The sequence below is a fragment of the Astyanax mexicanus genome, chromosome 6 (genome assembly GCF_023375975.1).
Source record: "Astyanax mexicanus isolate ESR-SI-001 chromosome 6, AstMex3_surface, whole genome shotgun sequence".
In the NCBI taxonomy this organism is placed as follows: domain Eukaryota; kingdom Metazoa; phylum Chordata; class Actinopteri; order Characiformes; family Acestrorhamphidae; genus Astyanax; species Astyanax mexicanus.
The window spans coordinates 56,054,037-56,080,659 of NC_064413.1; the positions used below are offsets into that span (position 1 = coordinate 56,054,037).

General features: G+C 38.4%; 2 protein-coding genes across 2 annotated transcripts; one reads left to right on the top strand and one right to left on the bottom strand.

Moving 5' to 3' along the window:
- Window positions 1–3,179: 3,179 nt before the first annotated feature.
- Window positions 3,180–10,353, top strand: LOC103036721 (pentraxin fusion protein-like). The gene is made up of 3 exons (XM_049480088.1): window positions 3,180–4,412; window positions 4,527–4,585; window positions 9,522–10,353. Exons 2-3 carry the CDS (start codon window positions 4,531–4,533, stop codon window positions 10,151–10,153), a joined length of 687 nt encoding a protein of 228 aa, XP_049336045.1. The 5' UTR covers window positions 3,180–4,412; window positions 4,527–4,530; the 3' UTR covers window positions 10,154–10,353.
- Window positions 10,354–12,062: 1,709 nt separating this feature from the next.
- stub1 (STIP1 homology and U-Box containing protein 1) lies at window positions 12,063–24,545 on the bottom strand. The gene is made up of 8 exons (XM_049480086.1): window positions 24,211–24,545; window positions 22,618–22,854; window positions 20,537–20,735; window positions 19,651–19,816; window positions 19,475–19,553; window positions 17,915–17,971; window positions 16,107–16,223; window positions 12,063–15,145 (listed from the first exon to the last, which is right to left on the bottom strand). Exons 2-8 carry the CDS (start codon window positions 22,735–22,737, stop codon window positions 15,020–15,022), a joined length of 864 nt encoding a protein of 287 aa, XP_049336043.1. The 5' UTR covers window positions 22,738–22,854; window positions 24,211–24,545; the 3' UTR covers window positions 12,063–15,019.
- Window positions 24,546–26,623: the final 2,078 nt, after the last annotated feature.

The window sequence follows — 26,623 nt, forward strand, 5'->3', positions numbered from 1 at the left end:
TATCTAGTCTCTAATTATGACCTCATGTCTACATGCTTGTGGACATTATTTCTATTAAAGTACAATACAATAGTAAAAATACAAAGCTAGCAAACTAGTCAATTATCTAGAGCCCTGATCTGATCTAGAGCCTTGTTTTCTGCAAATAAATGCTCTAAATAACAATGTTTTATTTGGAATTTGGGAGAAATGTTGTCTGTAGTTTATAGAATAAAACAACAATGTTCATTTTACTCAAACATATAAATCATAAACCTATAAATAGCAAAATCAGATAAACTGATTCAGAAACTGAAGTGGTCTAAGTTGTGTGTGAACATTCATAGTTCATACATCATTTTATTCTTCCGCTGTTAGTTGTTGTGATATCTGGTATCACTAGGGGAGGATAGGTTTCCCTTTAGGCTATTGGTTCTCTGTGTTTATTCTGTAAATAAGAGTTTTTACTGGAAATGTTGCTGGTTTGTTGGTATATTGGACTGGTTTCTATGTAAATCTGCTTAGTGAAAGTATCCACAGATAAGACTGCTGTGTAAATAAACTTGTGAAAGGAGAGTTTTAAGACCACGTCACCATTAAACCGTTAGTGATGTTTGTTCTGCCTTTTCATAATAAAGTATTGTAAACATTGTCTACTTGTGCACATTTGCTAAAGATTGTACGACTCATTACAGTGACACTGTACACAATGGAGTTTATGATTTGGGTGTCTATAGTTCCTGTGAAATGCTTTACTGTCATCGTTCCACTCCTCTTTGACCTCCCCATGATACTGAATTAAGTTTGCCCGTGGGTCAGAAATTTTCCAAGCCATTACGTGGTGGCCACAAAAAAAAAATTATAAAATAAATTGTAATGAGATGGAGTAGCTCTCCAGCCCAGAGGGTTGTTGAACCCAATTGCAGAACAGTTGATCTCAAAGCAGATAAACCCAGGAAGAAAGGAATATAAAATAAATAAACAATTATACAACAGTTAGTTCTGACCTCACAATCTGATTGATTGATTGGTTGAGAAGTGTTCTAGCCGTGATGATATTTGTGCTAACATCACGGCCTTCTCACACTAAACTTGTGTCACTCCTCCGACGCGTTGCCGAGTAACGGCGGTATTTATACACACAGGACAGCTTAGAATCATCAACGGCATCAGCGGCAGCGTTAGCTTAGCACAGGCTAGCGCTCAACCACGGCACGCTCGCCCGCAGCGCTGGCTCGTCTTTTGTGGAAAAAAAGGAAAGAAAATCGCTCTGCTAATGCCGTCTGACAGCCAGAATGCTAACCAGCCAGGCTAGGCTAGGCTAAGCTAATGCTGAGCTAAAGCAAGCTACGCTAAGCTAACCACAGTCCAACCGGCTAACTTAGCTAAAACCAACACCACCCAGCAAAACAAGCAGAAATGCTCAAAAATGCACAGCGTTCACCTGAAGACGACTCCACGGAGCAGGAGAGTAGAGTATTAGCGTTATTTCACGCTCCTAACGTTACCATCTTCACTTATTCCCAATTTTGATATCAAGCTAACGTTCGTGGTGTTATTCTGTATGAACCATACACCGTTTTGTAGTTAAGTTTCAGTTCTGTTACAGTTGTGGTGGAACTACTTTATGGCGGAAGGCTCAGTCCATATTAAAGCATATTCATTCTTAGTTTCTTAAAGTTCTTTGATTTATTTTCTTCATTCATTTTGTAAAAAAATAAACTGTTGTATAAAAGCACCGAATCACAGCCGTGATGTTATTCGTGATAACACACGACCTCGAGTGTTCTATTGCTTAAATAAATAAATAAATAAATGAGCACACCGCTCCTCACGCGGGATCGAACCCGTGTCGCCAGGGTCACAATCCAATACACTTCCGCTGCCCCGGCTAGTGAATTGGGACATGACCGGGAAAACACGTCCTTATAAGAAGATAACGGGCTGAAAACGAGAATGGGCGGAAACTAAAGAGAGAGAGACAGGGGGGGGAATGTAAACAAAAGCTCACCAGAGAAGCTTTTTTATTTTTTCATTATCGTTCATTATAGTTCAAACAACCATAGGCCTTGTATCATTCATTAATTTGATATTCATTTGAGAATCAAAATCGGAAAATCTAAAAAAAAACCTATTAATTATTTAGTTTTTCGTTTTTGAATATAATAGCAAAAAACAATAACGACTTGTATTTTCTGTTTTTTATTGGATAGTCCAAAACAAATGGGACATTTGAAAACTGGATCAAAAGCTGAACTTATATTATATATGATTATATATGAACTTATATATATATGATTTATATTTTTCTCCAAGGTCTTATTCGGATTGCCATTCCACCTTAAATGCTCACTGCAGTAACACACAGACAGTCATCCTGCATCAGTAAAAGGTTTATTTCCTTTAATCAGGACCGGAAATTACTGTATTTATGTTTATTTTTTTCGCGAAACCCAAAATAAAATGCAGCAGAAACCCTGCGAAGTAGATTTTAGATTCTCAGCCCAAACCCAACCCGACGCCTGAGCCAAACTCAGGCCGAGATTTTAATCAGTTTCTTTGAACTCAGGTTGGGCTCAAGAAAATGGTCTGTGGCGTCTTAATAAACCGCCTAAATCAAAATCAAATAAAAATCTAAATCAAGTTTGGCTTCTGATCCAGTTTCTAAATGTCTAATTTTTGTTTGGACCATCAAATAAAAACAGAAAAAAACAAGCCATTATTTGTTTTTTGTTTTATATTAAAAAACGAAAAACTAAATAATAATTCTTTTTTGTAATTTTCAGATTTTGATTCTTAATTGAATATTAAATAAAGGAATGATACACAAATTCAGAGGTTTCATGCACGCAGGCCACATTGCCTATTGCCGAGCCCTGATCTACACTGATCTTTAAGGGTCGTAAAATGTAACATTAGTGTTATAAAGCTAGGTTTTATGCAAAAGCTGAACCTGATGATCACAAAAATATAGGTTATTATAGAAAACTCAAATAATAATACACTACTGTATATGGACAAATGTACTGGGACATCTAAGCAAGGGTATGATAAAGAGTTTATGCTGATTTTGTTGGAGTAACTGTCTATGTGCAAGATTTTGAAGCATTGCTGTGATGATTTGATTTTATACATTAATGTACTCCCCAGTTGCCAGCCAAAGTTCATTACTCCGTAGCTCCGTATAGAAGTATAGATAGTAGGGTTTAAAATACTTCTGTAGAAGTTGAAGAATCAAGAATCAAGCTTTTTACTCTTCAAGTAAAAGTGTAAAAATTACTGGTTTTAAAACTATCTTGCTATTTTCACACCTTACGTCTTTTTTTTTAAATAGCAATGGAAATGAGGTGTGTTCAGGTACATTTCTGGAGTTTTGCTTGTTTATCTTGGTAACAGAAAACACAGAAGCTCCACTGACTGAATACAACCTAGACAGACGCCAACAGTCAGACGTTCATCGCTATCTCGGTAACACAGGTGCTGTGCCGAGCCGAGCGTACACCCCCACTTATTACACACACATGAACACACAGCAGCACAAACCCAACTTTTACATCAACAATAAACAGAATAGTAAATAAAATAACATTGCTGTTCCCGTAAATGAGCTGCTGGAGCTCCTTCACAGCGTCAACCAGCAGCTCAGTTTCCTCTGCTGAGAAGAGTTTGTTGGACACGTCCAGGTAGCTGCACCGCTATAATAGCAATACACCAAAGACAGAGCTCACCTGACTCTTAAAGAGAATGATGAGCAAAATACTCTGATTGGTTTATTTCACATTACGCCCAAAATTAACAACACCCATCATTAATTAAGAGAATTAGTACATGCCTTTTTGCGTGTTTCGAGCCGTGCAAGGTGTACTTTTCCCGTCGTTACGATAGCAAAGACACACTGACGCCCTAAATCAAGCTGCATGGTGCACTGCGGTTGACGGCTCATCTGTAGATCGCTACAATTAAATGGTCTGAAGTGAAGGAATGGATGTCATATTTTTCATATTTGCAATCAAATAAAAGTTGATGAAAGTTGATGAAAACTTGAGAAACAAGAATAGCGCAACAATTAAAGGTTAGGAATTGGGAGCAGATTCAATTCAACAAGCTGAGTTTAAAAGTAAGTTAATAAGGGTATGAGAGGTTTGCAAACCATTGCATTCTGAGTGACTCTCTCCGTATGTGTTTACTCACCGTCTTTCTTCTTCTGTAAATAGAATGGAAACTGAGTTTCCAGTGAAGGATCCTGGATCCTATTGTTTGAATTAAATAAACAGATGGTAGATTAAATGATGATAGATAATACAATTAAACGGGACATGGGTTTAAACTGATTCCTATAAACTGGCCAGTTTTACCGTCTCTACAGCATCTCGCCTCAGACAGAGCCAGACTAAAACCTTGTGTTCATCCAGCCTGTACACCCTCACAACCAGGTGAGTTCAACACTTTATCTTCTTCACTAATTCCTGTATATTTATTTCTGTGTCCTTTCTGAAAATACAATGGTTACGTATTAAAACGTTTTTTTTGTAATTTAATATTAACAGTAAAATGAAGGCTGCACTCCTGCTGTGTGTCCTGCTGTATCTGAACTCAGCCGTTAACGGTAAGTTCTTCTCACTGTTACAGAACGTGAAACATCACAAAAAACTGTTTAACTAGTTCAGTTTATACCTGACTCACCTCAGTATTTCATTTCTCTATATACTTATTTCTTTATTTATTAATAACAATATCTATTCCTACCTCCTATACATATTCATTTCAGCTCTAAACACTATGCATAAGCAAGACAAACGTTCATATAAAATACTTAATTTTTGTGTAGAGCAAGCTAGCATATGCCTGACGTGCTGAAACAAACCAATTTCACCAGACGTTTTAGCATTTAAAATAATCACTAGCAAGCTGTAAAACATGATTGGATAAAAGTATGATTGACACTTCAGATTAACCAAAAAAATCTGAAACTCGTGGGAAGTGGTCTCCCAAATAAATGTGTAAGAATACAAAAGAAAATATAGCTCACATTAAGAGCTTTTTTTTTGTAATTTATACGCTCTGTAAATGTTTGTATATAGCTGGACAGAGCATCGTCTCTCAAAAGTGAAGCCACCACAGGTCGGGCGCCCCCTGCTGTTCGGTTTCAGAAAGCTTTGTAACTCCACCCATTCCCATAGGTTTCAATGGCAAAACAGAACAACTTTCAATCACGTTTTTTCCCAATATACTGTAATTCTACCTCCTTTATTTAAATGCAGCAGCTAGTGTAACCTCTGCTTATATTGTCAAATTTTTATATCCCCACAGAATTCGGTTTTAAAACGTTATTAAGCTCTATTCAAAAAAGGTGTGGTTATTGTAAAAGGGCTGCTTATGGGCGGGACCAATAACAGACCGTCAGCTCCGCTCCGCCCCGCTCTGCAGTCTGTGACCTCGAGGCAGCCTCAGAGGTAAATGAGTAGGCTGTCTCTCCACAGTCTTTCTCCCTCCTCTGGTCTCTACTGCGCTCTACAGACTCGGGTTTCAGGATCGCCAACATGGAGGAAGATTTTGGCTTCATTTTCATTGAATAAATGTGAACAGCGTCACGGCGTCAATCTTTTTTTACGGTCTCTGGTTTTTACTAATAGTTCACTTTATACACAAGAGCATCAAAAATGCTTTTTTAAATAAGGGATTTTTAAGTCAGTTTTAAGTATTTTCACACGTTTACATCTGGATTTAAGGGTCATAAAAAGATTACGCTCTATCCTTATGTGAAACTAATCCTCAAATTAACATATCATTAGCATTGCATACCTGTCAAGTCTACCGTATTTTACTCCTTTTTCCCGCCGTCCTCCCGTATTATTATTTTCCCGTAAATGTCCCGTATTATATTAAAATAAAAAAACATATATTATTGAGGAGACAGGGCACTGACCGCTCTGTGTCTCTTAACCAATCGTGGAGCCGGTTCAAGGAGAAAGTCCCGCCTTTCAGGAGAAACAGCCAATCAGCTTGCAAAGGAGGGTCAGTGTACGTAAGCCCCCCGTCGCTGTGAGTTCAGGCAGCTCGTCGGAGCAGCTGATTTTAAAACATATCTGGATATACAGCGATTTTTCTAAAAGAAAGGTAACGGTAGGTTAATGGAAACTATGATGAGATTTTTCTGATAGCTGCTTAAAAATACTCGTCTCCGAAATAAAACACACAGATTAAACCTCTTAAAATAAAAAAAATAAAGTTTGTGACTCAGTTTAACTAGAAATGTGTAGAGGACCGAAATGAACTGAACTAATCAGGAGTGATCAAAAGAAAGAAGTATTAATTAAAAATTATTAATTTAGTAGGCCCATTAGGACTAATTTTTACTGATGAAACATATCTGGTCCATGTCCTTTTAGTAAAAGCTCATGATACTATTTTTAGGTCACCAACAGTCATTTTGCAGACTTTGTGCACCTTTTGTTAAATTTTAAATCCATTAAATAAAAATAAAAAATATCATATAAAAGAGTGCATTATGCCACAAAAGACATGAAATCTTAACCTTTTTTTAAATATCTAGAAAAGTATTTTTAATTTGGCTGTATTAAAAGAATGACATATGTAGGAATGTCCACAACATTTCAGATTCTGATAATCTAATTGTAGTCTGTAAGTGTTTCACATGTGGTTATTTTAGATTTTTTTAAACCTGTCTTAAAATGTAAGGGATACTAAACCTTCGTTGGGCTGGTGGGAGTGGACAGAGGAAAATGTCCCTTATTTTTAAATCTAAACTTGACAGGTATGGCATTGCCAAAACGACGTTTAAAACTTAAATAATTATAATATTACATACTTTCTATTTAATTACCACAGAATGTGATTGAGGCATATTTTTGAAAAGCCCATTCATCCCTCCCATTGAAAAATTCGACTTAGACATCGAACTGCATATATGGGCATAAACAATGTGTCGAGACTAGCTTGACATTAGCTTGACGCTAGGTAACCACTACCATACGGCCACTAAGATAAAAGACTAGCTTAGCATTAGTAGGTAAGATAATCCACCACTAGAATACGAACTGCTACGCATAAAAAAAAGTCTAGCTTAGCGTTAGCATGCTGAGATAACCCACCATTAACATACGACTGGCTAAGCTAAAAAAAAACTAGCTTAGGGGACAGTGCGGTGGCTGTATTTGCGTTAGTAGATTCTGTGATAGTATGCCCCTATCACAGAAATAGTGCACTATTTACCTTTGGTTAACACACTATATAGTGCACTATTTACCTTTGGTTAACACACTATATAGTGCACTATTTCTGTGATTTAGAACGCAGAGACCCGTGCTAACATATGAAGCTAAACAGCACACAGCGGGAGAGAAACGAGAGGCTGAGGAGGGGAATACAGGGAGAGGGAGCAGTGTCCAGGTTCCCTGTGCAACAGGCGTCTTCAGACGCTGATATGGTATAAAAATCACATTAATATCGAAGCTCATTTGAAAGCATATGTTATGCGTAAAATGCATGATTTTACTTCTTACATTAAAATGATTTCTGTTATGAACAACATATTTCTGAACAAAACATACAGTACTGTGCAAAAGTTTGAGGCACCTGTGGGAATTTCAGTAAAGAAAAAGCTTCTTATCTGTGCAGTAAGTGTTTATTATCTCAGTAAAACACATTACAGCATTACAATAAATATAAAAACAGCAATTTAACAAAAAGCAGAGCTTTTACAGCCCTGATTTCCTTAAAACATCTCCTAATCTCTCCTCCTCATCTGAGTTTAATAGAGTTATTTCTAGTTCTCATCATATTAATCAACACCTGGTTTGGTAAATTGATAAATTGGTAAATGTGATAAATCAGGTGAGCTGCTGACGGAACTGAACATATTACACACATGCTGGCTGAGGAGCATCCAGGAGAAATCTGGAATCTCTACACTTTGTTCTTCAGCTTCAGGCTCACAGAATATATAACATACTTATAGTTAAAAATGAGAATTCCTTGTTACTTTTTACTATATGTTTGTTTGCATCTGTTCAAATCATATGTGCTGCTTTTTCATGTAAAAATACTCATATTGCTGAGATAAATGGATTAGTGCTTGCTTTGGTGCCTAAAACTTTTGCACAGTACTATTATACATGCGGTTCGAATTAATCTAATACTAAAAGTGTCTGCCTAAACACACTTTTTTCCAACAAACTTAGCATACTGTGTTATGTTTCATGGTTTGAAGTTATTTAATATAATACATAGACTATGATGATTTTATACATTCACATATAACGCATACATAATTTCTAATTGTTTAGTTACATTGTTTAGAACATTTTATTTGCATTCTACCATTTTAAACAAATTCTACAGTGTGTGGTTATATTGCATACATATGCTGTTTTGCACTGTTAAAAGAAACTATATACGTATACTATAAATATATGTAAGGTAACTCACCACTAGAATAAGACAGGCTAAGCTAAAAACTAGCTTAGCATTAGCACACTGAGGTAACCCACCACTAACATACGACAGGCTAAGATAGTGTTAACTTAGTTTAGTTACTTCAGACTCAGAATCCACCACTGGATCAGTTTAGCCTAGTTTCTTAATAAATAAAAATAATATAGTTAGCTAAAGTTGCACCATAAAACCCAGGCAACTGCCCTTTTTTCTCACAAAGTGGCGGTTTATCAGACTTTGGCCTTATCTGGTCTTAGCTTTATCCAGCTAACCTAGCTAAGCTAACCAGCTAACCTAGTTAGCTAGCATTAACCTAGTTCAGTTTCTACCTGACTCACCTCAGTCTTTCATACTCTGACTTTATTTATTAATAACAATATCTATTTTTACCTCTCATACATATACATTTCAGCTTTGAACATACGACAGGCTAAGCTAGAAACTAGCTTAGCATTAGCACACTGAGGTAATGCACCACTAGCATACGACAGGCTAAGCTAAAAGACTGAGTGCCTTTCTCTGTACATTTCGGCTCTAGATTATCTGACCCGCTGTAGCTTTCTGTGTAAAGTTTCCTGTGTTAAGCTCTAAACTGAGAAATTAATACCTATTTCTGTAATGCACAGCAGTTCTGTCCACCTCAACTCAGCTTTAGATGATGTGAAGAACCACTGAAATTGAGCAAAACTAAAAAGTTTAAGACTTAAATTTTCACTGCATGGCTCTGTGATGAACTAAGATTGTGATGCTATTACAGGGTAGATGGATGACAGTGTTTCAGGGTGTGTTCGTGTCTGTGTTACCTTCTGGATCTCTCCTTTTAGTTAGGCTGTACCTACAAATCCGACAAAGCCCCCTTCACTTTTTGGTATCTGGATTGTTGAAATGTAACTGGTGACAGCTAGTCACTATTATTCAAAGTGATGACACACCTTATAACAACGAAGTTCAATATGCTGGGATCTGAGCAGAGATCTGGGAAAAGAATATGTTGGATACGATCCAAAGTACAGCTGATGAGACTAGCTGGATCTAGACTACGTGTTTAAGGGTTTATTATATTAAAATTAATATTATTTCTTTTTCAGGAGGTCTGACTGGTAATACAGTGTTTTTCCCGCAAGCATCGGCGAACTCCTACGTGAAGCTCATCCCCCTGAAGCCTCTCAGTTTGGATGCTTTTACTCTGTGCCTGCGTCTCTCTGTGGATCCAGATGTGGTGAATCAGCCGAAACGGGAAACCATCCTCTTCGCTTATCGAACCCAAAACTTCGATGAACTGAATGTGTGGCAGGAAAAAGGCAAAATCAGCTTCTACTTGAGCAACAGTGACGGTGCCCTGTATTCCATCCCTCTTCTGTCCGTTTTCCGTACAAACCTGTGTCTCACCTGGGAGTCCAGCACCGGTCTGGCTGCTTTCTGGGTGGACGGGAAGCGCAGCACCTTACAGGTGTACAGACAGGGTCACCGGGTCCAGTCCGGGGGCGCGGTGCTGCTGGGACAGGACCCCGACTCTTACCTGGGTGATTTTGATATAAATCAGAGTTTTGTGGGTGAAATTACTGATGTGAACATGTGGGATTCAGTTCTTACAGGCAGTCAGATTAGACACTTTAATGAGAAGGAGTGGGTGGGACCAACCGCTAATGTTCTGAACTGGAACACTATGCAGTACGAGGTTAAAGGAAATGCTATTGTAGCGCCTGAGAAATACATCTGAAATGTAAGATGTAATGATTCAGAGCTAAAGAGCTCTATCACTGAAAGTGGTGGTGGTTAAATTTTTGCTTATTCTGTATTTCTAATGGTCTAATTTTGCTCAGTTTTCTGTGTCTGTACTCTTCCTTCCATTTCCATGTTAATGACTGGTTTGACTTTGTTACTTTGATACTTCGGAGGGGGGGAATGCTTTGTGACGGGTTCGCTCCTGTTTATTATCTGCTTTGGGAGATAATAAACAGCACAGTGTCGTCTAGCAAAAACCCAGCTTTCTCCCCTCAACTAAGATTTATTCCAAATAACAACCAACGACTACAACAGTGTTCATACCTTCAGTCTAATACATCTAATAAAATATTCATTGCAAGCACTGATGTGTCCAGTATGTTGATGCTCACGTTGTGTATGAATGAATTAGGCCTGAGAAATCCTCTGTTAATCATACCTGTTAGTATAGTGGAACCAGACAGCAAAGTTCGCCCACTGTATTAAATCCTGGAACAAAATATTGACAGCAAAGAAAGAGTAGCAACAGCTTCTTAGAAGCACATTTGATGAGGAATGGTGCTGGATGATGTTGCAGAGGAAGCAGGTAAAATTTAAAAGAAAGAAATAACAATAAATGTTAGGAACCATAACAGAGAAAGCTGGGGAATAAACTCAGGCAACAATGGACTGGTCCCAAACATACTGCCTTTATATATAAGGGTTTATCTACAGTAACAGTAGATACAGAGATCACCAGCACCATAATCCATAACCAGCAGTAAATCGTACTGCTCTGTAATTAATCTACAGTTACAGTAGATACACAATCACCAGCACCGTAATCTGTTGTACCTGTACTGCTCTGTAATTAATCTACAGTTACAGTAGATACAGAATCACCAGCACCGTAATCTGTTGTACCCGTACTGCTCTGTAATTAATCTACAGTTACAGTAGATACAGAATCACCAGCACTGTAATCTAATCTACAGTTTCAGTAGATACAGAATCACCAGCGCCGTAATCTGTTGTACCCGTACTGCTCTGTAATTAATCTACAGTTACAGTAGATACAGAATCACCACCGCCGTAATCTGTTGTACCTGTACTGCTCTGTAATTAATCTACAGTTACAGTAGAAACAGAATCACCAGCACTGTAATCTGTTGTACCCGTACTGCTCTGTAATTAATCTACAGCTACAGTAGATACAGAATCACCAGCACAGTAATCTGTTGTACCCGTACTGCTCTGTAATTAATCTACAGTTACAGTAGATACAGAATCACCAGCACAGTAATCTGTTGTACCCGTACTGCTCTGTAATTAATCTACAGTTACAGTAGATACAGAATCACCAGCACTGCAATTTGTTGTACCTGTACTGCTCTGTAATCTACAGTTACAGTAGATACACAATCACCAGCACTGTAATCTGTTGTACCTGTACTGCTCTGTAATTAATCTACAGCTACAGTAGATACAGAATCACCAGCACTGTAATCTGTTGTACCTGTACTGCTCTGTAATTAATCTACAGTTACAGTAGATACAGAATCACCAGCACTGTAATCTGTTGTACCCATACTGCTCTGTAATTAATCTAGTTACAGTAGATACAGAATCACCAGCACCGTAATCTGCTGTACCCATACTGCTCTGTAATTAATCTACAGTTACAGTAGATACAGAATCACCAGCACCGTAATCTGTTGTACCTTTTCCGCTGCGTGACGCTCCTGCCCATCACCAAGAGGAGTCGGATTATAGCACAACACCTCTTCTTTTTTCTTCTTCTTATATTGTTTAATGGGTGACGATGGCCTGCTTCAACATCCTATAATTGGTTTGAAAGTCTGAATAAAACAGAACAGTGTTTCACACTGAAAAAGAAGAGAGAAGAACACATCTTCACACGCATATTTAGAAAAAATAAGATTTATTTAACATGCGTCCAAATGTTACTCTCTTCTGACCACCCGCTGCAGCCGGAAACAGTTTCAGAACAGCTACTGAGCTTTAACCACTTCAGCTAATGGCTAACCCTAGTCTCTCTGAACCACAGACACCAAGACTAAACAATCTGTGTGTGTGTCTGTGTGTTCGAAAATAAAAATTAAACCAAAATATTAAAAAAGTGAAGCATCCAAATACAGCTGAACAGATAAAAACAACCAAACTTTACAAAAAAAAAAAACAAGCAAACATACACATCCCTCTAGCTCTCTCACACACACACACACACACACACACATATACACTGCAAAGCAGAGGTATCATCTGTAGTATGATTGTGTGTTGTTGCTGATTCTTAGGCTCCTCCTCCCTCCTCTCCTGATTGGTCAGATGAGTTTAATGCAGTTTGATTGGCAACGGTGCTGCACTGAATGCACTGGATCTCAATGGAAGGTAGAACCGGTGTGTGTGTGTGTGTGTATGTGTGTGTATGTATATGTGTGTGTGTGTTTGTGTGTCTAAACAGCTCAACAATATATACCCCCACAGCATCCTCCTCGTGATAATCAAGTTCATCCACACACAGCTATCTACAGTTTATCCAACATTCATAACCATTTATAACAATCTTATTAACGCTCCAATATTTACTATAATATCTGCCTTATTAACATCACCCACACCACCCAGATAATAAAGCTTAAGCACTGAAACACACACACACACACACACACTACACCAACATGTGTTTTCAGTCACGTTTCTCTGCATGAAATCACACAGTACTCATTAAAATGTGAGCAAAGTTTGAAGAACTCAACTTCCACCCTAAAACCTTAAGCCGTAGCCATTAGCAAGTAACATTTACGTTACGAGGAATGACCAAGAATATGAACAAGTGTTTCTGATATTCTTGCCTCTTTCCATCTAATTTAACTTTTTAATGAATTGTCAAATCTGTCACGAGAGAGCTGGTTTGAATCCCTGTCATGCAGCTTGCCATCAGCTGCCAGAGCCCCGAGAGAGCACAGTTGGTCTTGCTCCCTCTGGGTGGGTACAGTAGATGGTGCTCTGCTCTTTCCCCTCATCACTCCTAGGGTGATCAGCACAAGGCAGCGCCTGTGAGCTGATGTATCAGAACCGAGTCGCTGCGCTTTCCTCCGAGCGTTAGTGCTAAGATGCTACTCGGCAATGCTACATTAGCAGCAGTTTAAAAAGGAGGAGGCGTGTGATCGTATTTACCCTCCTGGTGTTGGGGCATCACTAGTGATCCTAATGAGTGGGATGGGTAATTGGCTGAGTAAATTGGGGCAAAAATGGAGAAAATTTTGAAATTATATAAAAACTTATAACCTTTACACACTACAACAACAGAGCGTTCAAGCATTCGAGATTAAATTCCAACCTGGAAACTTAAACCTGTCGTCATTAGGAGGTAACCTTAGATTTGGCAAGGCATTGTGGGAATTGTAGTAAATTTACTAGTATCACTATAATAACGATAGTTTTGCTGCCTATACATTCAATCGTTATCTCTCCATGTCCATTACATCCACTGAAAACTGAAAAAATTCTGATAATTTGGTCTTTTCCCCATTTTATTTCAACTCATTTTCAAATGATACCACGATGGACTAGACGAGGCGGTCGCTCTGGTACATCAGGTGGTTGCTAAGCTGTTGAAGGTTGGTTAATAAGGTGTTGGACAGTTGTTGCTAAGTATTTTCTATTCTTATTAAAAATAACAATATCTCATGGCAGAATGGATGAGGTCCAATCCCCCCCTCTAATTTAATTTCAACTCAAGATTTCATGGTGGAATGGATAAGGTGTACGTATAAAAGCACACAGCTGCGTAGGGCGCTCGCACAGCTGCGTAGGGCGCTCGCACAGCTGCGTAGGGCGCTCGCACAGCTGCGTAGGGCGCTCGCACAGCTGCGTAGGGCGCTCGCACAGCTGCGTAGGGCGCTCGCACAGGCTACGCTATAGGCAATGCATTGCAATGCAATTGGATGCAGTAATATAAACCGGCCTGTAGACCCCTTGTTTTTTTCGATCTGGACCCAAAGCACATGTTAATGCAATGTGTAAACAGCATCACACATTCACCAGCTGAGACGGAAATGATTTAACAGGGATTTATATAATAAAACATTCAACTTTTCAATCTTCAATCTGTTCAATGACTTTTAGAGCATCGTCCAGCTTCAGGACCCCTCACACAGAACCCAGCCCCGACTGAGGAGAACCCATAGTTTTAGCCAGGGGACATTATTTTCCAATGGTTCTGCTGTGAGCTCAGAGGGACAAAAGAGAGTGTATAGCGGTAATTTCATCTGTGTGTGTGTGTGTACATGTGTGTGTGTGAGAGAGAGAAAAAGCAACGTTAAATGTCTTTCTGGTGGCCAAATAAACTATGTACTATATACCTTACTCCAGTTCACACTGAGAATCACTACAGAGCAGATACGAAAGAGAGAGAGAAATAAAAAGAGAGACAGGGAGAGAGGGAGAGAGAGAGAGAAATAAAAAGAGAGAGGGAGAGAGAGAGAGAGAGAGAGAGAGAGAGAGAGAGAGACCCACAACCCTTGTTGTGGATGCAGCTCTGTGGCACAAACATGGAAAGTTTACAGAGAGATAGAAAGCGCGAGAGAGAGATAGAAAGCGAGAGAGAAAGAGAGAGAGACAGAGAAAGAGAGAGAGAGAAAGGAAAGGCGGGAGGCCTGAGACTCCAGCAGTCTACAGGAGTGTTCAGAGTGAGGTTCTCCTGCTTAAAGTGCACTCATACATACAGGAGATTAATCTACTCTCACACTCCTCTCATTCTGTTCATCGGTCCATCCGTCCGTACGTATGTGTGTGTGTGTGTGGGTATGTGTGTGTGTAGATGTGTGTGTGTGTGTGTGAGTGATCGTGGAGATGTCTAGTAGTCCTCCACCCAGCCGTTCTCCTGGATGAAGGCATCGATCACCTCCTTCATGGCCAGATTAGGAATCAGCTGATCCTGGGTCAGGGGACTACGGGTCACTGGGTCAAAATGTCCCACACGCTGCAGAGAGAGAGAGAGAGACAGAGAGAGAGAGAGAGAGAGAGAGAGATGGAGAGTAAGAGTGTGTATGAGAGAAAAAGAAAGGTGTAGAGAGAGCGCAGCAACAGCTTATCATCAACCAAACGATTTAATGTCCTATTCACTTAACCAGGAAACTAATAAACAACCTTATCAACTAACTTCCAATAAGGATGCACAGAATATTTGGCAACCAAAATACATTTGGACAAAAACAGGCTTTTTTTATTTAGCTGAAAAGGGGAAAATACAGAATAATTGATTGGAAACAACGATTAATTTAATCCAAATCACCCAGCAGAGTTTCCTCTAACGTTAGTACTATTTTAAACTGCAAGAGAGAGCCAGCAGGGAGAGAGCCCACAAACGGCAGGTTTAAGTTCATTTTTACTCCCCACTCACATAACCTAAATGAAATGAAACGTTCAGCATCACTTATCATGCTCAGTATCAGTTTACGATTCAGTTTAATCTCTTCACAAACTGCCTGTTTCCAGCTAACAGATACGAGATGTACAGGGCTAGGATAGTAACATTAGCTGAGCGTTAGCTTTGTTTTTTTAAGCAAAGCAAAGAAGCTGTATGTCTGTGTTAGCTGGCAACACGTGACTTGAGTAGCACTGCTACAATATATTCATGATTAAAATAAATAATATTAATAAATAATATTCATAAATAACTGTAGATCAGTAATTGCTTTTTGTTAAAAAAAAAAAAAAACAGGACAAAAATAAAATGGCAGGCTATGCAACAGTTTATGCAATGGTGGAAAACTGACTAAATGAATTAAAGTCTTAATTATTAACCTTACTTTAAAAATATAAATGTTGTTTTCTGTATCCTACTTAAAACCAAGCTAATTTTAACCATGTCAAGAAAATTCTAAATGAATTCCTACTTTGCTATAGTATGTGTGTGTGTGTGTGTGTGTGTGTGTGTGTACCTGTAGATGCTCCTCGATGTCTTTGCGGTCGTAGGTGATTCCACTGGGTGTGATGCAAGGCTCTCTCATTAGTTCAAAGCTAATTTTTCCACATAGATAGTCTGGAATTTCTCGTTTCTGAAAAGAAAAGAAAGATTTTAATTTTAGAAACATACTGCTCAGTGTTTCTGAGGTCCACACTGATCACTGATCATCATTAAGCCTCCCAGGTAAATCTGGAAAGCACCTTTGGTGGAGCATTCTGTAATGTTCAGCTTCGTCTCTCTAGATAAAATCTCCTTAAGTTTTGGGAGTGGCTTCAGGAGCCAATCAAGCCTACCAACTAGGGTTGGGAGGTATTGAAGTTTTTCATACCGTCATCAGATTATATGGCGGTATACGGTATTACCGGCGGCGGCGGCGGGGGGGGTTATATTATTTAATTTTTTTACCTGTGTGTTTTGATATTTCAGAATTCGTTAGATTATATTTCCTTTAGCATTTTGAGCTATTTCATATCTATTTTTCTGTTTTTATTAAATGCTGCAGAGCTTTAAACGCGTGGATGATTTTTTAATGTATATTATTTTATTTTTGTACCTGTGTGTAGACTATTTCTTTTTTGTTATTTTAGAATTCGTTAGATTATATTTCTTTTAGCATTTTGAGCTAATTTTAGTTAGTTATTTTCCTATTTCATACCTATATTTTTCTGTTTTTTATTAAATGCTGTTTTTTAATACTATTTTTATTTTATATAAAGCTACGGCCTGATAATCACCATATAACAAAGTATTACTGTTAACGAAAACGAACGAAATAACGAAAACTGAAAGTGAGAGTTCCCCTTAACTGAAACTAATAAAAACGGTAATTAAAAGAAAAAAATAAAACAAACTGAAATTACAGATTGAATACCCTAATTTTTGTGTTTGTTAATTTATTTATAAGCGCTGTATCCACTACAGCAGCTTAACAGCGGTGGTGGTGGTGTGCCGGTTCTGCTCGAGAAGGGGAGCCGGAGAAATAGGAGATGAGGAATATTTAAGGAAACAGCTGTAACTTTGAGTAACTCACACTGAACACCCCATGCTGCTGGATAACTGATAAATCTGATCATTTCGGTGGTTGGTTAGTTGTTAGGGATTTATTGTCACTTCAGCACAAATGTGGCTATTTGTGGCGATAATTTTGGTGAAAATTAGTGAAACCTGTAGAGTTTTTTGAGTTTTTGCTGTATGATCTCCTCAGTGAGAATCCCCACCCCATAACCAATCAGTGAGCTCCAACTGCTTACCCCTCCTACTGCTCTTTCATTGTGGACGCGCAGAATGTCTTAAACGTCCGTTTTACAAAGTTCAGGTTTGGCACATCACGTGGTTAATATACCGTCACTATTTTACAATACCGTCACCATATTTAAATACCGTGGTATACCGAAATACCGTCATACCGCCCAACCCTACTACCAACCCTCACCAGGAAAGAAGGGATTTTATAAAGGGAGGGACCTGTTCTATAGAGGCACCCCAGTAGCATGTTGGTCAGGAAAGGTGTGATAAAACAATACCACAATATGGTCATATTTTATTACATATACACACATTATATTGAATAAAGTAGCTTCAAATATATGGATATTTACAATAATTTATTGTTTGGTTGTTCCATAATCAGTTTACTCTATAGCAAATGCTCTACATGCCACCTAGTGGCTGAATAAGGAAACTGCAGCTCTGCACGAGGCCACTGGAACATGCAGTTCTGCTGGATCTTTGTTACATCAACAGAATATAATGTTTTTATAATATTTCCTCTCATCTGCTCACCTTTCTCTTCTCATCCACCTGAGCGAAGAGCTCGTCCATGTCCGACAGGTATTTTTCCTTCAGTTACACAAAGAGAGAGAGGGAGAGAAAGAGAGAGAGAAAGAGAAATACATATTGATAATTCAGAACATCATATTATACTGAAATGCATTTAGAATAAAAAAGTCAAGCTAATCAGATATACTAGTGCATCTCAACAAATTTGAATATCATTAAAATGTTACTTTATTTCAGTAATTCAGTTGAAAATGTGAAACTCATATATTATTATATAGATGTATTAACAACAGAGTGATCTATTTTAAGAGTTTATTTATTTTATTGTTGATGATTTTGGCTTACAGCCAATAAAAACCCAAGTCTCAGAAAATTAGAATATTTTATGAGACCAATTGGTACTTTTGGCAGCAGTGTGGGCAGTGTGCCAAGTCCTGCTGGAAAATGAAATCCAGCAGAGTTTCAGCATGTAGTGCTGTAAGTATTTGTGGGAAAATAAAACTGCACTGACTTTAGACTTGATAATAAAACACAGTGGATCAACACCAGCAGATGACAGACAAGACTCTCCAAACCATCACTGATCATCAGTACATTTTACATTTCATTTAAAGTAAATCAAGGGATCGGAGTCTGGAGGAAGAGTGGAGAGAGACAGTCCAAACTGCTCGAGGTCTAGTGTGAAGTTTCCACCAATCAGTGATGGTTTGGAGATGTTAAAAACAATGCATAATTTGCATTACACTTTGTGTTGGTCTGTCACTTAAAATCTCAATAAATGCATTTACGTTTGTTGTTGTAAGTCAGTGTAATTATTAATAACAGTTTTACAGGCCCTTAAATAGAGCCTGCTGGTACTCCATAGCATATAGGAAACAAACAATTTACCAAGAAATAAACATCAGTTTATTAAACTAGAAAGCTCAGGGGGATGATCCTTGGTACTTTCAAGTTTTAGCATAACTGTGGGCAATATGTAGTCTACAGTAGGGGTGGGAGATATGGCCCTAAAATAATATCAAGATATTTCATGATATTTTCGCGATAACGATACTCTTGGCGATATGACAAAACACTTTTTAAAAAACTATTTCAAAAATACAATATACAATGCAAGAAAAAAAAAACTATTTATTATAACATACAATATAATACTGCACACCCCTATCTGAGATATTAAAAAATACAAGAATTTTATCAGATTTGTAACAGAAGTCAATGATCGAGAATATCATGATAATAATAATAATGCACTCCTCCAAATATCTCCATATATCCAGGATTTAAGTAAAATAAATGATACTGGACAGATATAATCTGTCTCTAGTAGATATATAAAGGGAAATGGGATGGGTGACATGGCACGATATTTTAGGGTATAATATCATTCACGATATTTAAAATTTTGACGATCTTATCGTGTACGATACGATATGGCACACCCCTAGTCTACAGTGTTTGAGAACCACTGTTCTAAAGCTCTATGAATTATCCTCGTTTATGAAATACGCTACAAAACATTCATTTTATTTATTTGATAAAATGTTGTGCGAGTTAACTCACGTGTTTGGATTTGATCTTGCTGATTTCACTGTCGATCTGATTGTCATAAACCTGTTTCTCTCTGTAGTCCTCCATTTCCCTTTGAAACACACACACAAAGCAAACACACATTAAAAGTGTTTTAATAGTTATTGATACAGCTGAAGTCAGACAGTACTAGTGGATTGCAGAGCTACCTCTCCCTCTCAGCCAGGATGAGTTTGGTGAGATAGGCGTGCAGCTCGTTCTCCTGGCTGATGCGTTTCTCCTCCAGACTGTTCCAGCGCTTTTTCTTTGCGATGCGCAGCGCACTCGGAATGTCATCGCCAAAATTCAGACGCTGCTCTTTCGCCAGGTTATACGCTGCACAGAGAAACAGGGTCGTATAAGTGTTATAGAGCATTATAGTGTAGTAATACACGTCCTGTAGTGCATCACAGTCTGTCAGAATGAGTGTGTTGTGGATCATATGAACATTATAGAGCGCTCCCTACGCTTCCTGTAGTGTATTACAGTCTGTCAGAATGAGCGTTTTGTGGATCATATGAACATTATAGAGCATTATAGAGCGCCCCCTACTTTTCCTGTAGTGTATTACAGTCTGTCAGAATGAGTGTGTGGATCATTTGAACATTATAGAGCATTATAGAGCGCCTCTACACTTCCTGTAGTGTATTACAGTCTGTCAGAATGAGCGTGTTGTGGATCATATGAACATTATAGAGCATTATAGAGCGCCCTCTACACTTCCTGTAGTGTATTACAGTCTGTCCGAATGAGAGTGTGGATCATATGAACATTATAGAGCATTATAGAGCGCCCCCCTACACTTCCTGTAGTGTATTACAGTCTGTCAGAATGAGCGTGTTGTGGATCATATGAACATTATAGAGCATTATAGAGCGCTCCCTACACTTCCTGTAGTGTATTATAGTCTGTCAGAATGAGCATGTTGTGGATCATATGAACATTATAGAGCATTATAGAGCGCTCCCTACGCTTCCTGTAGTGTATTACAGTCTGTAACAAATAATAATTTAACCATTTGTATGTGTGTGTGTGTGTGTGTGTGTGTGTGTACACCTCTTTGCAAGTTGCCGATAGCCTCTTCATAATTCTCCAGCTCTAGGTGACACTGTCCCAGGAAGAAGTGCGCCTTCACTGATTGGCTGTCGAGCTCTAGGGCGTGTCTACAGTCAGCCAATGCCTTGTCATACTGCTGTAGCTTCACGTAGCACAATGCCCGATTAGTGTAGTACACTGCTACTGAGGGGTTCCGGTTCTACACACACACACACACACACACACACACACACACACATACAAATGGTTATTTGTTACAAATTCATGAATTGTTAATTCATGCACTGACTATATTGCCATATACACTAATGGTATGAAAAAAAATGAAATAAATAAGTTGTGTTTTGTTGTTTTTGTTAAATTGAAGATCAGAACACTTATTTACATACTTTATTTTTGCCATTTTTGCTCCAGAAATGGTACAAAATCTAGTGTAAATATTTTGCAGTAAACTTCCAGTGCCTCCAAGAAAAACAAATGAACTAAAAATGAGAGCTGGGCAATTAATTGATTTATCGATTAATTAGAATTTACAGTTAAGGACGATGTGTTTTTATGAAAATCGATTTTCTCTGAGTTTTAATTTTCACCACCGACGTTGCGGCGTCGGACGTAGACCAAACAGGTCCTCGCTGTAAGGTGTGTTTAAACTGAGTGCTTCTAAACGAAGCAGCACGACAATTTTTTATCTATTCACCTTAAACAGAAGCATGCAGCGGAGTGGGAGCAGTGCTGCTCCCAAAGAAATGAACGCAGCAGCAGCTCTAGCTCCCCATCTAAACTACAGTCTATGATTTTTTGCATATTCCTGAGAAAAGATCATCTAATTTTATATAGTACTGGCACTTATTTAAAAGCTTTGTTTTGCAATTCAAGCTCAATGGGGAAAATTCTTTACTTAATAGCATATTAAATTGTTTTCTATTTTGTAAGTTTTATCAAAAAGGGCACCATTTTATTTTTTCTTTCTATTTGTTTTTTGAGGTTTGAAGGTGCATTGTGTCAGTACCTAAACTTGTACCTTTGCTTGTTTCTGGTTAGCACTTTAAGTAATTTTAGTAAAAAAAAAATAAAAAATAAAAAAAATTAAAAGAGGTAAACAATTTATTGGTTGGTCTGTGTGAATAAATCAACTGGAAAATGAAAGACATAGGAGACCATTGATAATCCTCCTCGATCAGGAGCCCCATGCAAGATCTCATCCTGTGGAATCAAAACAATCATGAGAACAAGGAGTAAAAATCCCAGAACTACACAGAGGGACCAGATGAATGACCTGCAGAAAGCTGGGGACCAAAGTAACAAAGACAAACTTCAGTAAAACACAGAGAGGGACTCAAATCCTGCAGTGCCAAACATGTCTCCCTGCATAAACCAGTACATATCCAGGCCCGACTGAAGTTCACCATAGAGCATGTGGATGATCCAGCAGAGGATTGGGAAAATATCATGGTAAGAATTAATGAATGAAGACATGTATCATGAGATTTTAAGCCAAAACCTCCTTCCATCAGTGAGAGCCTTGAAGATGGAACATGGCCGGGTCTTCCAGCATGACAATGACCACAAACACAACACTCGGGCAACAAAGAAGTGGCTTTATAAGAAGCATTTCAAGGTTGAAACTCTGTGTTATTACTGCCTCCTCTAGAGGGAATCTGCATGGAGGAATGGGCCAAAACTCTAGCTATAGTGAGTGCAAACCTTTTGTTACTGACCAAATAATATTTTCCACCATAATTTACTGAATTTATTTACCTATGATGAAAATTACGTACCTCTCTCATCTTTGTAAGTTGGAGAACTCGCACAATAATCAGTGGCTGACTAAATACTTTGTGTGCTATTCTAATAATGAATTTACTTCCATAAAGCACTCAGCTAAAATAATAAAGTGCTAAAAAAGTGAGTATAAATAAACATTCAGTATAAATAATCTTTACTTATTCATACTTGCATACAATCCTCATCAATTACCTAAAAGTACTCCTATCAGAGTATTGAGTATTGATATTTAAATTAAAAAGATTAACGATATTCCCCCAGTTCCCAGTCCCACTCTCTGGCTCCTCCACACTTACGATGGCTTTGCTGTAGCAGGCCGCGGCCTCCTGGTACTTGCGGCAGAGGAACAGGCGGTTGCCCTGCTCCTTCAGCTCCTGCGCTGAGGAGGAGCTCTTCTCCGGGCTGCCGGCCTGCATCTTCTCCACAGGCTCTGCGGTGGCCGCTCCCCCCTGCTTCCCAATCCTGTTCCCCGTCTCTTCGGCTGGGGCACCGGCGCTCCCGGGGTCACCTGGAGAGATGCCTCTGCCCTCGAGCTGCAAATCCAAAAAGTGAACACAGGATCCAGACTCAAATACAACTCTAAAACAACTCAACTAGTTTTCTCTGGATGAACAATAACTCAATCAGTAAAAAAAAATTAAACGGCCAAGGGTGGCAATATATGAACATCTGGGAAAGGGGATCATTATCACTGGTTTATATTCATATACATAAACTTCAGAACCATGCATCGATTAGAGCATATTACAGTGCGCTTTATTATTACAGTACTCTCGCTCCAGTCCTATCACAGAGTGATTAAATTGCAATAAACACACGGAAAAGGAATTATGCTGCCTTCAAATGGTGTTGGAAATATCATATTTATGAGAGGAGAGCACATTAAGGCCACCACAAACTCTGAACAAACTGTATTTAAAAGTGGGAAACTCGGATTTTTAGATTAGCACAGAGTTTCCCAGTTGGGGGCGTGTCAGTAACAAGAGGTCAAAAAATTAATAATAATTTTACTGTTATTTAAATTGATAAATAAATTAAATAAATTGATGCACACTTGAACACTTGCATGTTGTGATTAGCTAACTAATAAATCAAAAGTCTAGTATGATTCATAGTTCTAATGGGATAAAACCATCACTTAACTAATGCGTGTCTTTATCACTCTTTATACTCCTGGATTAGGGCAAAATAAACCTGCAGGTTTTTTTTTTTTTTTTAGAATCATAAACCAAAAGTATAAACAAAAGATTTTCCTAATGGCGTCCATTTCCACCCGACCAAAATACACTTGAATGCATGTCGAGTAATTACGACATCCAACCTAAAACAAAAGAGTTTTCCAAGGAGGACGTGAAGGCAGCAATAATGTATTATGTGGAAGCGTCACATTACAATATGCTCTTCCAATCATGTAACCACACACATGGCACAGGGAGCGGATAGCTTCTACAGGTTTACTTAAAGTGAAATCCAAGGCTTCTTGGCATTTAAATCCCATGTTCTGCTGTTTATATCGTTTTGAAGTGGAGGAAGATAGAGAAAGAGATACAACCTATAGCAAAGATGGAAGAAAGAGATGGCAGAAATAATAGCTGACTATTCGACTACTCTGTTAAATAATCGACTAGTTAGTCGATTAATCGACTAGCAGAATAATCGTTAGCTGCAGCCCTAGATTAGGGCTGCTCATCAGGAAAGAGAGAGCAAAAACAGGGCTCTAATGACACAAAACGCTTAAAAATGACTAAAAACAGATAAATATTGAATTAATTTATACACGAACGCGCTAATAGTGGAGTTAATAAGCTTTTATCCGCTGTAAGAAGCTGAAACTCGCTGTTATTTGATGGAATAGGCCTGCTCCGGTTCCGGCTGCTGTCGGGACCTACCGGTGGTAAACTCAGCGCTCTGCCCGGCGCCCACGCTCCTCCCCCGGTCACAGCGCCGCGCAGACTCCGCCGTTAGCTTAGCTTAGCCTAGCAGCTCTGTCCGGCAGGCGGGCTGCTCGCTCCGTGCGCCCCGCGGTTTAAGCGACTCGCGGGTTCATCTCCGGTTTCTGCTCTTTATAATAATAAACCCAGAACTGCGGTCTTTCTCTCCGCGGCTACAGGGAGCCGCTCATCCTCGCGCCGCTGCGGAGCCGCTAAAGCTAAAGCTCGGCTTGTTTTCCACCGTGACGTACAGCCGCGGACATGTACCCGGAGAACCGAGTCCCGTCAGCGCACTGAATCGATTCAGTTAATGAACACGCAGTTTACAGCTGTTCAGTTCAGACTGACTCCTGATTCAGAGAGTCGGTTCAGCTGGATTCTCGGTAGATACTGTTGCTAGGCAGGACAAGCCTTCTTCCCCTGTAATAAAAAAGTGTATTTAAGTATATTTATTAAAAGTATAATTAACATAGAAAAACACGTACTTTTAGCATTAAAATCAATACTTACTTAAATACATACTAAAACGGAACCCCTAAGATGACACCATGTAAAAATATTTAATAATGCATGGCCACGACTTATTAAGGCATAGGAATGAGATCCTAAGGTGTGGCCAAAACTTATGGCAACTTAAGTTTATTTCTACGTAGCCCCTTATGTGACGTCATGTAAAAAAAAATAATTATGAGTGGCTATGACTATTATTAAGGCATAGGAATTAGTTCCTAAGCTGTGGCCACAACTTAAAGCACAGCGACTCAGTTCTGTTACATCAGCTCACAGAGGGTTCAAGGGAATGTGGGAAAGCTATTCGCTCATGTGCATTAATTTACAGAAAAGCAAGCTTTATTATTCTCTGGCTACAACTTAATTATGTTGTTCCCACACCTTAATTATCTCATTCCCAATAACTTGTGGCCACGCATTAGGATTGTATATTTCAATTGTAATTAAGCTATATTTAAATACAACATAAAATTAGGAGTTTGTGCATTTGAGTGCTTTTTGTATAACATCTGTGAACTTAATTAGATTCAAGTTTTTTTTTTTAACATAATTTTTAATACACTTTACAAAGTATAATGTAAATTAAAGTACACTTTAAGCAGTAGTCAATGCCTAGCACTGTCTTGTGTGGGAGTAAAAAAGTAAATATAGTGAGAAGTTCCAGTGTGTATATCTGTAAATCAGTGCAGTGTGAAGCTGATTTAACACAGAACACAGAAAATTTGCTGCAGCTCTTTTAAACACAGTGTTTTCAATGGGACGTGCAGCGCATATGTACACATAGTAAACAGAGTCACACAACTGTGAGCAGTAAACGCAGCACAGACCACGCTCTTAGAGCGTAAACAGCATGAAGCAGCATTTGTTCATAGCTGTGGTAATTATATCAGATTAAACTGCACCTTATCAGCAGTTTAGCTCAAATAAAAGAAGTATATTTGATATCTGAGTCGGATCGAGACCAGATCACGTTTTCACCACAAGTGAGAATTACTGTGTGATTATTGTTTTCGCACCTGCTCAATTAAACCGCACTAAGAGTACAAACCAATCAGAGTCTGTTTTAACCAGAACAAATAGTGCTGGTGTGAAAGCTGAGTGTAGTGTGAGCTGGGCGTGTTCTGCTGAGCTCATCCAGCTGATCCAGGGCTTTCTCCTCTCTGGACTCCACTCTGCTGACCCATCGCTTTCCCCTGGCAGCACAGCTCCTGTTAGGAGGTGCCTCCTTTCAGACATTAAAATACGACCACTTTATTTTATTATGCTTTATTTTATTTTATTCGTTTCTGCAGCGGTAACCCAGAGCAGTAGAGAGGGATGACTGTTAATTGCTAAATAAATTAAACCATATTTGTCTGCTGTCTGTCTTGTAAGCTAAAAAAAAATGTAAGTCGGGTCATTTAAACAGTTAAACCACACTAATAATCTAATTTGTATAATGACCACTTATCACTGTATTCCCCAAAAATAAATATATTTTCACACAAATTAAACAGAAAGCGCTACAAACATTTTCTTTTTATTTATCAAGAGTTAATGCATTAGTATGATTTGTTGTTTAAATTTTCATATTCAATATTTATATCAGCTAAAAATCTGCTGTTAAATTAAATAAATGATCCTTTATATGTTTTTTTCACATTTATTGGAAATGCAAAACAAATCACGTCAATTACTGTTCAGCGATATACCAGTAAAAGAGACAATTTAATAGGCATTCAACACAGACACAAAAAAAGGCAAATATTGTTTTTAATTTATTGAGTCTAATTTCTGTATATATTTACAGATTTTAAATCATTATTTAGTGTTCTCTAGTGTTACATATATGCTATTAAATATAGCATATTCACTTTTTTTA

Coding starts and splice junctions, on each gene's coding strand:
- LOC103036721 (XM_049480088.1), top strand. CDS start 4,531: ATGAAGGCTGCACTCCTGCTGTGTGTCCTGCTGTATCTGAACTCAGCC. Junction 4,586..9,521: donor TCTGAACTCAGCCGTTAACG/GTAAGTTCTTCT, acceptor TTTCTTTTTCAG/GAGGTCTGACTGGTAATACA.
- stub1 (XM_049480086.1), bottom strand. CDS start 22,737: ATGCAGGCCGGCAGCCCGGAGAAGAGCTCCTCCTCAGCGCAGGAGCTG. Junction 20,736..22,617: donor CCTGCTACAGCAAAGCCATC/GTAAGTGTGGAG, acceptor GTGTGTGTGTAG/AACCGGAACCCCTCAGTAGC. Junction 19,817..20,536: donor TATCGGCAACTTGCAAAGAG/GTGTACACACAC, acceptor TTCTCTGTGCAG/CGTATAACCTGGCGAAAGAG.